The sequence below is a fragment of the Plecotus auritus genome (genome assembly GCF_963455305.1).
Source record: "Plecotus auritus genome assembly, chromosome: 6".
Classification (NCBI taxonomy): Eukaryota; Metazoa; Chordata; class Mammalia; order Chiroptera; family Vespertilionidae; genus Plecotus; species Plecotus auritus.
Genome location: NC_137773.1, coordinates 140,977,350 through 140,989,914, shown reverse-complemented (window position 1 = coordinate 140,989,914; position 12,565 = coordinate 140,977,350). Strand labels below are relative to the sequence as shown.

The 12,565-nt window shown below is 50.9% G+C and overlaps 1 protein-coding gene across 10 annotated transcripts in view; it reads left to right on the top strand.

Moving 5' to 3' along the window:
- ATP2B2 (ATPase plasma membrane Ca2+ transporting 2) overlaps positions 1–12,565 on the top strand; it is a 380,690-nt gene that overhangs the window by 303,711 nt on the left and 64,414 nt on the right. For 7 of the 10 annotated variants that reach the window (XM_080675175.1, XM_080675176.1, XM_080675178.1 and 4 more), the window contains 5 exons: positions 1,699–1,824; positions 3,441–3,473; positions 4,618–4,677; positions 9,603–9,644; positions 10,459–10,617. In XM_080675175.1, the coding sequence (XP_080531301.1) occupies positions 1,699–1,824; positions 3,441–3,473; positions 4,618–4,677; positions 9,603–9,644; positions 10,459–10,617 (420 nt within the window). The remainder of the gene's footprint in view (positions 1–1,698; positions 1,825–3,440; positions 3,474–4,617; positions 4,678–9,602; positions 9,645–10,458; positions 10,618–12,565) is intronic. The other 3 variants (XM_080675183.1, XM_080675184.1, XM_080675181.1) reach the window with 2 other exon arrangements.

Below are 12,565 nucleotides of genomic sequence, written 5' to 3'. Positions count from 1 at the left end.
ACCGGGTCCCAGCACCTTTGCTAGGGTCACCTTGTTTCCTCAGAGAGGCCACAGCTTCAGTGGTTTCCCTTTTCCCCCCATATTTTTCCAATTTTTTTATCGTGGTAAAATACACATAACATAAAATTGACCATTTTAACCATTTTTAAGTGTACAGTTCCATGACTTCCTACTGTGTTCATATTGTTGTGCAGCCATCACCATCATCCATCTCCAGAACTTTTTTCATCTTGTAAAACTGAAACTGTCCCCATTAAACACTATCTCCCCATTCCTCCATCCCCAGCCCCCAGCAACCAGCATCCTACTTTCTGTCTCTGAATCTGACTACTCTAGGAGCCTCATGTAAATGGAATTAAACAGTATTTGTCTTTCTGTGACTGGCTTATTTCGTTTAGAATTGTGTCCTCTAGGCTGATCCATGTGGTAGCATGTGTCAGAACTCCCTTCCCTTGTAAGACTGAATAATATTTTATTATATAGATATACCACGTTTGCAGGGGGGTTACCTTTGCATTTTATCCTCATTCTGCAGGAGACTTCCTAAGTGGTCTTGGACAAGTTGTTCCCTGACCTGTATGGTGGAGGGGCCTGCCTTACACTAGCAACAAGACACTCCAGTCAAACAAAAGCTGACAGAAACCCCAAAGATAAAAATGGAGCCACTCTGACCAAAGGCCTCTCACCCCCCCATGGCTGTTCTTGCTGCCCCCTGAAAAAATTTCAGGGCCCTTTGAAACTCATTTTAAAAAATCTAAAATTCCAGGAAAGAGGTTCTTAACTTTTCTTGCACCACATACTCCTGGGGAAGTCTGGTGTCATCATGTGTCACCCCTACTCAGAATTATACTTTGAAATGCATAAAGCAAAATATACTGGGTGACAAAGGAAGACAGTGAGACTGAAGTAGTTAAAGTAATAAAATGTGTGGTATAGTGATGCATGGGCTTTTTCATTAGCACACTGCATAACAAGATCAGCAGTCAGTTTAATAACGGCCTTATTTGTAAAGTAAGGGTGAGTATCATGATATCTGCAACAGCTGCCAAGCGATATGAAAAAAACCTATGATTCTTGTAACATGTGTGATGGTGTTGGGGCACCACTAACACTCATGGGGTTAGTTGCCTACATTCATAATGGGGGGAAATGCTACATTTCAGCTAGATGTTTGTAAAACTAAAGATGTCATTATTTTCACCCAATTTTACAGAGCCCTGAATTCTTTCACCAGATCTTTAAAGTGAGAGTGGTGCCCACTTTAAGCAGTCCTGTAAAGGTCTTAGTTGGCATTTCTTTGCTGGTTATAGAAGTAAGCAAAATGAGGTCTCATTCTAGATAAATCAATAAGGAAAAAAAGAGAGTGGTCCCTGCTTGGCCTATAAGGGTGAGAGAGGAGAAGCGAAAGAGAGATAGAGGCAGGAGGGAATCTCCAAGAGAGCATGGCAGGTAGTATACCTGTGCTGTCCGGAGGCCTAAGAACTGAGGTATAGCAGTGTTTGAGCCCCAAGCCCATTACAGTGCTGTCCCAAAGTGAAGTCATCCTAAAAGGTTCATAGTTTGAACCTTAACTATGGGCAGTACCCTTGGACCTCAGCAGGCAAATTGCCAGCAGACTCTGGATGGAATTCCTTCCACTCTTTTGGGGAGGGGACTTGAGCCGTGCAATGGTAACTTGGCTTCCATCCCCTTCTCCAGGGACTCATGTGATGGAGGGCTCTGGACGGATGGTGGTGACCGCTGTGGGTGTGAACTCTCAGACTGGCATTATCTTTACCTTGCTGGGGGCCGGTGGTGAGGAGGAAGAGAAGAAAGACAAGAAAGGTAAGCCCACCCCCCTTGTGGACCAGGAGAGGAGCTCTTAAGGCCACTTTTTTGTTGTTGAATCATTCACTCCACAAAATAGTTATTGAGTGCCTTTTATGTCCATGCCCTGTGCCAACAGCCACATCCTGCATCCTCAAGGCCCTGCTCATGCCAGGGGGCTCTGTCTGTTCCATATCCAGGGTTTGTCCCAGTCTTTGTCTTGTCCAGTCATGTCATAGAAGCCCCTCCTCCTCCACCACTGGGCCAGGCCAAGGGTGCTGTGCATTTGTTGAGTATCCAGCCTTAAGTGTAACCTGGTCCCATCTGCACCCCTCTTATCAAGTAGAAATCCCCACCTGGGAATATTTCTCCACTCTTCTCAACTCCACTGAGCAGAGTGGCAAACCCACTCATCATAGATTCTCCCCAGAGAAGCTTCTAGGGAAGGTGGTTCCAAGTCAACTACTATGAGCCCCTCTCAGATGCCCCTGACACTACCACCTCACCTGGGTTCTGGCTCCTCCTCCCCCCTGGAAACAATAGTCCTTCTTCCCTGGGTCCTCCTCAGAGCACCAGGCTAGCAGCCTGGGCTAAGGTTGCCTCTCAGAGGAGAAGAGTAATGCTCAGAAGACACAAGAGCCAAGGCCTCTAGCCCTGGAATGGCCAGCTCCTCACCCAACACACACACTTGGTCAGAACAGCCCCCTCTCACATCTTTAGTCTTTTGTCTTGTCTCCTTCCCCAAGCTCCAGAAAAGGGTCCCCAACACCCAGACCTTCTGAAGTCCAAGAGAAGGAGATGATAGCAGTTGACCTGTCCTTGAGTTTTAGGGGCAGCCCTACTACCTCCAGTTCTCAAAGGTCAACCAGGCACAGAGCCTGGGTCACGATCAAAAATTACTTGTCCCCAAGGATGAAACCCATTTCCTAGTGGGGTTCCCTTAGGATTATGGCTTCCTCACCAATAGGGATAATGGAACTAAGGTGTGATCTGTGAAATCCATATCTGGAGAGCAAGAGGAGAGCTGAAGTTGAAACTGAGAACAAAGTCCTGGCCAAGAGGCCCAGAGCATGTCAGAACATTGTCCATGCAATGACATAGAAGCTGGACTGCTGTGGCCCCAGGTTAAAGGCAGTTGAGTAGATGTGGGCAGTTGGACAGGATGCAGCAACCTTTGACTATTTCCTTGGCCTCACTGGGGCCTGGGTTAGGGGCAGAGGCTCCTACAAGCTACATCTGTATTTTTGAAAATGCCAGTAGGAAGACAGGCCTCTCCTGCCCCAAAGCACAGGACAGAGTCCCTCACTCAATATTTACTTCCACTCCAAAGAAATGAGGGCATCAGTGTAGAGGGAAGAGGTGGGAAGTGGAGGCAACATGGCATAGGAAGATGGGGACAGCCTTGCCCCTTACATCCTCGTGAGCAGTACAGCTGGGGCTGGGGCCCTCAGCACTGCCATCCCATCATCTCCATCAGGGACATTGCTTAAAGCCTGATAACTGTGAGTCCCTATGTCCAGATGACCTTGGGCAAGCCAGGATATGTGTGTGTGTGTGTGTGTGTGTGTGTATGTGTACACAGATGAGGCTGTGTGCTTCTCCTTCATTAATATGTCTCAAAAATCATCACACAGGTGTGAAGAAGGGGGATGGCCTTCAGCTACCAGGTACAGTAAGACACCCTTCAGGGTAGATGGGGCTTTTAGAAATAGCAGCAGCCTTTGACCACTGAGCCTGGGCCCTAGACACCAGCACACAGCTGGAGGAGGCTCCCTGACTGCAGGGGCATTGCCAGACCCTCAGCTGTGCCCCAGGTGATGGCAGTCCCACAGGACAAGCCAGCACCTCATTCTACCTACTTGCTCCTCCAGTCCATCATCCTGTGGGCCAATGCCAATGGCATCGCCAATGTCTCCACATGGGCCTCAACCCCACACACATACATTCAGGGGCCCGTCACCATGGGACTACCACAACCCTGCTCCCCTGCACATCCCCACAGAGCCTGGCTGGCTTCCCCTTACCCACGGTGTGTCCACTTCACCCAGCAGTCTCTTCCCTCTCCTTCCCACAGAACCTGTTCCCCCACCCCAAGAAAAAACAACACAAGTGAATTTGACCATCTTGTATCGTCTTTTAATTTCTAAATTAAGGGAAACTCGCTAGGACCTTCTCTGTCTCGTGCACAGAATGTGACATGTTTGATGTCGCCTTTCAAATGATGGGAAGTGCTGATTAGGAAGAAGGAGGTGGCCATGGGTGGTGACCTGAGTTAAGGGCATGAATCCTGCTAAGTCACTGCCCTCAATGGATGTTTTGCTGGAACAAGGGATGGTGATCATAGCAATACCCATTCGGAATGGCCAGGGCCACAGTGCACCAGTTGTCAAATGTCTTAAATTGACTCTGTGCCATTGGCCCCTCTGATGGGAAGCCAGAACCCCTCTCCTCATAGAACTCTCTTTAACGGGGACCCCTACCTGATTGGTTGGGCCAACTGGGTGCATCGGAGTAGACCTCACCACAGAACAGTGCCATCCCGCCTAACCACATTGATCATCTTCCATGTTTTATTTCAATGACCCTCCATGCCTGAGTTTTTCCCCCCTGACTTCTGTGGCATCTCTATGAGAATATTTCACCCCGACCCCTGAATTTGAGTTTCTTGATCTCCAACGGAGATTTTCCTTGAAGACTATAGTCATGTTACTTGCCACAAGTTGGTTCATGTCTTTATTGTTGTTGCTGTTCTGCATTGTTGCTTTTCTCCATTGTGACACACTGCATTTTCCATCCCTCCCACCCCCGCAGCGGCCGATGGTGCGGCAGGTTCAAATGCTGCAGATAGTGCAAATGCCAGCCTAGTCAATGGTACGTCTCCCGTGGCAAGCTCTCGGTCTCGGGTGGATGGGCGTCTTCTCCTCCACCCCCAACTTTGGGCTGGCCTCTCCCTATTCTGGACCGCACAGATCTTGGATGTGCATGGACAGCTCTGGGACATTCGTCCTCTCACATGGGGCAGGTGCTTAAGAGAGAAGCCACCACCGGGAATCAGCTCCGCGCCCCCTTGTGGCACCAAAATGGCACTGGCTCCTGTGGGGCCTTTGACCCCCAGTGGAGCCCTGAAGAGGAACACGACTTTGGCTTCAGATTTGGCCCCAAGAAGCAATGTCCCACCTGTGTGGCCCTCTCCTAAGTATGTTCCTGGCCCCCGCTTTGGGAAGAAAGCCTGGGGTCAGGACCTGGGCTGAAGCTGGCGTCTGGGTCCCCAGTGAAGGCTCCAGTCCTCGACTCTAAAATTACCTCGAGGCTGGGGGACCCAGGCCAAGTTTCAGCTCTTTGGCCCCACCCCATAGCATGGCTGAGCCACCAGTAGACATTTCTTCCTCTTCTCTTTCACGGAACGAATGGGCAAGGGGTTCGCTTGGGCTCAGGCCTGGTCTGTCCCTCAGATGTGGACTGGTGTTTCTTGCTGTTGCCTGTGCTGGAGCATTTGTCCTGGGTCTCTGCATTCTGACTGGCCCCCTCGGGGAGGGAGCTGCCACTGTAGCTGGTCTGCATCTTACCTCCTCACACACAGGCAGGGAGGAGTTCCATGCACTTGCCTCCAAGCCTTTAGATTTCTTATGTCTCTACCCTCTCATCTTCAGAGCGGTGAAGCTTCTATTACTCAGACAAGTTCCCTGTTCCCAAATTAGGTAGCAAGATAGTCACCCAGGCTGTTTCTGAACTGCTGAGAGCTGTTAGGGCTCAGTCATGAAGCCAGTGCCCCAGCATTGCTGCATACCAGGCACCCGGCTGTGGGTTTCTCATCCATTGTATCATTTACTCCTCACCACTCCTGGAAAACATGGAGATCTTGTCCCACCTCATCCTGCCCCAGACCAAAAATGGAAGTACCTCATAGATGTCAGGGGCTGGGCTAGACACTTCTGCAAGCAGCGTCTTGCCAAGAAGGGCTAATTTGGGTGTGGGTCTATTTCAGGAGCAGGAGGAGAATGGAAGACAGCTTGGGTTGTGGGAGGTGTCATTCGTCAGGGAGGGGTGGTGAGGGATGACAGAGAGAAACATAGGCAAACCCAAAGCCTAGGAGGGAAGGAAACAGGATGTGGCATCCTGCCTCCCCCAGGGCAATGAGCCTGCATCTGGGCTGGCCAGTTCTTAAAAAAGGGCACCTTCACTTCCAAACTATAGCAGAAAACTCCAAGTACCCCAAGAAAAACTGCAGGAAAGATGGGAAACTGACATTTCTCCTCCACCTAGGCACTTTGCAAGCATTTTATGCTTGCCATCTTACTTAATCCTCATGACAACCCTATGATACAGAGTTTATTATCCCACTTTAAAGATGAGGAAACTGAGGCTCAAGGAGATCAAGACCCTAGTCCAAGGTCACAGAGCTAGAAAGTAACATAGCTGGGATTTGAACCCAGGCCTGGCTGGCTCTAAAGTGCGTGTTACTCTACTTGATCCAGAATTTCCCCATGGAGTGTGTCTTGAAACTTCACAAGAATATTAAGAGGTCTTTCCCCCAAGAAAAAGATCCTGTGGTCAAAGATGTTTAAGATCCTATGGATAGAATTGGTGTCTTCCCTGGTGGCAGGACTCCTCACTGCGTTGAATATGCTGGTGTGTGGTGGTGAGTTACAGAGCCATGCAGGGGTTCCCAGTCTGATTTGGCTGGAGGACGTTTTCTGACTTTATCTGTGGGATTGTTATGCCTGCATAATACACTTTGGGAAATAGTGCTCTAAGCCATTGCTCAAAATGCAATCAGAGGAACAGAAGGCTGGGCATCTCCTAGAAGCTTGTTAGAAATGCATAATCTAGGCCCCACCCCAGATCTACTGAATGAAAATCTGCATCCTGTCAAGCTCTCCAGGCTACGAGAGAGTGCATAGAGGTTGAGAGGTGCGGGGCTGAGGCGTGGTGAGTGAGAGAATTACTGTCCCTTCTCCCTCCCTCCTCTGAGCCAAGTCAGGATAGAAAACAAATTAGGGATAGAAAGCAAATTTAGTGGCAGTATTACCCCTGCCTTTACTGTCCCAAACCCCACCCAACTGAAAGATGGTTGGGCGCCATTCATCTTGGAAGCTTATGACTGCCATTATTATTTTATTTTTTATGATTATAAATGTAATCACTGTTTAGTACATCTCTTATAATCATGATAAATAATACATCACTCTTAACTCAGGACGTTTACAGGGCACTTTGCGGTGCTTTTCATAAGTTCACCTTGGTTGAAATTGTTGCATTTCACAGAGAAAGAAATGGAGACACTGGGAAGACAAGTGACATCTCCCAGGTCTCCTCATTAGTGGTCTGTCTCCCCAGAGAGGCAGGTCACCTCTCCATGAATCCTCCACATCCATGCTTTTCACACTCATGTCCCCGGCGATGCTTGAAGCGAACAGACCCATTTGGCAAAGCTGCATCTGGCATCGGATGCAGAGGGGCCTCCTAGTCTCCACCCAGTTCCTCATCTTGAGTCCTGTCCTACATCCTAGCTCCCCTGAAACACAATCCATCCTCCAGGTCCCACATGGGGCCAGAGCTGGCTGTCCCGCCACGTTCAGGGCCAGGCGAGCCCCCGTTTAGCTGAGGAGAGCCCCAGAAAGTCCTTTGCTTTTGAGAAATCAGGCCATCTGCACCAGAGCACACCCAGAACACAACTCCCTTTCTCAAACATATGCATTGCTGATTATTTTTCTGGCCACGTGGTCGCTGTGGAAATAAAAGAGGAAATTGCTAGCTTGGTTAATGGGCACACGCACGGGCTATTGCCCCTGATAATATGCAATACAAATAAAGGCCCCTTTGTGCCCTCTAAAAGCAACTACTGAAGCGGAGTCCTCTGGTGCCCAATTCATAAAGTTATGTTTTAAAATAAAAATAATTGTTGTAGTTCATTTCTCTTTGCTCTAAAAAGGCCTTTTTCTATTTTGTTTCTTAATCTGGTAGAAAGGATTTTACAATAGAGCAACGGGGCCTTTCTCTTTGATCCCAGGTGGGCCACTGAGCCTTTGCTGTGAGAGGCAGTGGAGAGAAAGAGAATGGGGTTGAGGTCCAGGAAGGCCACTGTCCCCCACCCCCCAAGTCCCTACAATGGGGTGTGGTGATGGTGATGACACTGTTGATGGAACTAATAACATAGCCCCAGGATGCTCTATTTGAGAACTGCCTCTAAACCTTCCTTGGTCTTAGTTTCCTCATCTGTAAAATGAGTGAGAAAAGCCCACCTTGCAGGGTGTCGGGAAGACTGACACTTGCACACTGCAAAAGGCTGAATGGGCCAGTGATTATTACTAAAGCACTTTTAGGTGTTCTGGGGGGTGAACCTGGCATTCCCATTTTACAGAGGTAGGAGCAGAGGCTGGAAGAGGAACACCACACAGCAAGTTGGTGTCAAACAGGGGCTTCAGGAGCCCAGTCCCCCAGTGCCACCTCAGTGCCCCTCCCCTGGGCTCAGAGGGCTGAGAGGTGGCTGGGTGGAAACATGCACACACTTTGGAGCCAGCTCTCCATTTACCCACTGAGACTCTGGCAGGCCTCAGTTTCTCATCTGTAAGTGGGTATAAATATAGGAGCGTCCTTGTAGGGATGTGGTGAGGACTAGATGACATCATGGAGGTCATGTATGCGCCTGGCACATGGTGGGTTCTTCCGGAAAGTGAGCTGTGGGACTCACCTTTGCAGCAAATGTCCTGGAGTAGCTGACCTCCTCAGACTCCTCCAGAGGTGGTGAGGTCTGCATGCACAGTTCTGGGTGAGCTTAGTGGGCAGGCCTAGTGGAGAGGGTGTCCCTCTCCGCAGTGCCAACAGGTGAAGGCAGGTGTCTCAGCCACCAGATAGCAGCCTCCAGTTTCTCCCACCTGCCAACACAGCCTACACCTCTGGCTGTGGACAGGGCCTCCCAGGCAGCCCTGATTAAGGGGTGGAAAGCTCTAGACTCAGCCTTTCTCCAGCACTAGGCAACATCAGACCCTGGTATGCAGGGCCAGGGGTGGGGCACCCGTGGGAGCCCACCAACCTGACCTTTCCTATCTAATGTTGTCGGAGCTGGTCAACCTCAGAATGAAGAGCACACATCCAAACAGAAAGGAGGTTGGCAGCTTCCCCTGGGAGCTGGGATATTCCCACCAAGGCCCCTGGACACCCTTGGGGTACCTCAGAGCCCACCTTTTGCATGGGTCACTCTCTGTCAGGCTGGGCATGGGGCTGTCCATGCTGTGGCTTCACACCCCTTCAGAAAGAAAAGGAGAAAGTAGTAGTATTTCTCCTGGAGCCAGGAACCAAGGAACACATTAACCAAACTCTTCCCCATGTCTCATTCTAGTCTCTCTCTCTCTCTCTCTCTCTCTCTCTCTCTCTCTCTCTCTCTCTCTCTCTCTCTCTCTCTCTCTCATTTTCCTTTGCCTCCTCTCAGCCCACAAAGGCACCAACCAAATTACTCATGGGAACCTGAGAACTCTCACTCTTCTGCTTCCTGCAAGCCAACCCTGGTCCCTTTTACCTTCAGTTCTGTCCTTTAATCTGTAAGATGCCTAGGGCCAAAATAATTCCCACAGAAACACTCTCTCCAAGTCCCCAGGGAATCAAGACAGACCTGCAGCCAATGCGCTGGCAGGTTTGTTCTTGTCTCTGAGGCTCCCCAGTATCCTGTGTGGAGGGATGGAATCGGCTTGGCCCTTCCTCCATCTGTGACATGAATGTCCGTGGCCCTGTGGCATCTTTGTGATGACAGATGTGTGTTGTCTGTTCTCTGTTGTCTGTTAAAATTCTTTGTCGTGTAGGTAAAATGCAGGATGGCACTGTGGACACCAGCCAGAGCAAAGGTAACCCTTTTGTATTAACCGGGTCCTGTGGTCCCTGTGGCCCCTCCCCACCGGTTCTGAGGGCTATGCCAGAGGCAGATGCAGCTGCAACTATGGGTGCCTGGCGTCTTTGGGGGGTATAGCTATGATTCACGTGGCACCAGGCCAAATGGAGGCATCACCTGGTGAGGATGGGACACCTGCAAGCCAGCTTCTCCCCGGCCTTTGAGCTCTGCTGCCCGTTTAGCTGAAAACTTGAAGCTGGTTCTTCGAGATCCTTAGGGGATAAGGAGTAGGACCTCGGGCCACTAGTTAGTCCTGATCTGAATGAGGAGAGGGCTTGGCACCCATGGATGGGGACACTCTCTTTTACCTTTTAAGTCTCTTTTTTTGTCCCTGCTGTCTGGTGATTACTTAATATCCCAACGACATGGCCCAAGGACCACTGGGTAAAGCCCATGCCTGTGTCTTGTTTGAATGTGGGAAAAGCCAACAGGTCATTGGGAGAAGGCCCAGAGGAGCCTCCAGCCCACTCCTGCTGGGAGTCCAGGGTGGAGCCTTGTCACTCCCTGCTGTGTCCTGGATTCCAGGCCCCAGGCAGGCTGTGGCCCTGGTTGCAGTGTCTCTGGCTGGAAGAGACAAGACACCACCCCCATCTCAGGACTTCTGTGCCGGCCATGCAGGGGCCCAGGCAGGGAAGTGGGTATCTCACCACACTCCCCCAGGCAGGCAGGGTGGGGGCCAGCATCCCCACCCTGCAAGCTGACCTGTGTGTGTGCTTGTCTGTGTGTCTGTGCGTGTCTGTGTGTACACATGTGTGCTCTGCCACCTGCAGCCAAACAGCAGGATGGGGCCGCCGCCATGGAGATGCAGCCCCTCAAGAGTGCTGAGGGTGGTGATGCTGACGACAAGAAGAAGGCCAACATGCACAAGAAGGAGAAGTCGGTGCTCCAGGGCAAGCTCACCAAGCTGGCTGTGCAGATCGGCAAGGCGGGTGAGTGTGTAGGGTGCGAGGGGGGACACACAGTAGGACCCCAGGCAGGGTCCTGCCCCAAGCTGGGCCTCAGTTGCCTCATCTGTAAAGTGGTGGATTGCATGAGATGGTCCCTGAGACACACCCTTCTCCATCTGAGTCCTTACACAGTAGGTGCTCAGATAGCACTTAGAGAGAAGAGTGAAGCTGAAAGCCTGAGTTGTGGGGGCACACGGCCTGTGTTCTTGTCCAGCTAAGGTTGTGAGAACTTAGGCAAGTAACTTCCCCTAGCTCTGAACTCCTGCCTCCTGGTCTGTGAAATTGGGATGCCCAGTGGTCCCTACTTCACTGGTTGCTATGAGGATTAAAGGAGATTATGCACAGAGTGTGTAGCACTTGGCGGGTGTATGTCTAGAGAGGGGGCAGGTCCTGCTGGGCCTGGAGTTTGCAGGCATTATCCTGAGGACAGTGGTAGCCATGGAGGTTTGATCAGGGAATGGCAGGGATGCATTTTGGACTCTATAATGAGCACCCCAGCTGCAATGTACAGGAACGATTCAAGAGGTTGGGAGCAGTGCCAGGATCCCCAGCACAACAAGCTGGGCTTCCCAGCTGAGTTGGTAGCTGCAGGTGAAGGCTGGTGACAGCCCCTCTGGCCCAGGAAGCCGAGCCCAGCTGCAAGGTGAGCCCTGCCCATCTGACATGGCCTTGGACTCCCCTTCTGGGTAAGGACGTGGAAAACACCAAGGCCTCCCCACCTGGCTGCTTGCTCCTCCATGGCTGTCTCCCTGCACTAATTATAGGCACCGCAGTGTGGAGAAGGGAGGCAAATTACAGGCTTGGCTGTCTATATTTAAATTCGGGGTCCTGGTGACAGCTCCCGGCTGCTGGGAGCTTGGCTTCCCGCCCCTGGCGACTGTCAGAGAGGGATAGAGCAGACTCTGAGGCTCCGCAGCTGGAGGGGGTGGGGAACAACGGGCACAGAGATTTCCTCCATCCCCACCATGGAGAAGACTCCCAGGAAACATGGCACTGCAGGGCAGGGCAAAGCGGGGAGAACAACATTGTGGCTTTCAAAGTCCTCTCTCCTCTCCCTCCCTTCCTTGGCCCTGCCAAGGATGGAGTTCAGAGTCAAGCACTTTTGGGTTTGCATCTCACCTCTGCTTCTCTCTTGGGTTGAATCCCCTGAAAACAGAGCTGAAGATGGGTGGGCTTGGGATTTGGGGAGGGGTGTACACAGGTGAGACCTGTAAAAAGTAAAGGATGAGATAGGGCCAAGGAAGAAACCAGATAACTGCTGAGGTTTGGCGGGGGGAGGGGGCGGAAATACCAGTCTCCACCTGCTCCATGGGGAACACTGGAGCAGAGGACCTCTGCAGGGTCTGCTCCACCTTGTAGCAAGGGGTAGGTGTGTTGGACCCCTCAAGTCAGCCATTGGATCTTGGTCATCCAGTTGGAGTGGAGTGCATTCCCAGGCACTTCCTGAGAAGGAGACTCCTATCACCCAAGAGCAATTCTCCTCTGGCAGAGGCACCTGAACAGCAGCTAAGGCACAGAAACTGGCAAAAGGGATCGCAGGGGATCCCAGAAGGTAGCCACCTGCATTTGCTAATTCTACAGTGCCTCCCTGGCCTGTGGCCTTGAGCAAGTCACATCCCCTCAGTTTTCTCATCCAAAAAAGGACCCCCAACTGTTTCCTCTGTCAGTAACTCTCTTCACCCAGGTCCTCCTTCTCATCGTTCAACTGTCTGCTCATCTGTCACCTCCTCCAGGAAGTCTTCTCTGGCCACCCTAGCTTAACTAGCCCTCTCCCTACCTGCCCATGTCACTTTTTTTAGCTATATTGAGATATAATTTATACATAAAAAATAACACACAATGTGTTATTAATGTGTACATCTTGATGAGTTTGGACATATGCAAACACCTGTGAGACTATCACCACAATCAAGATACTAAATATATCCAC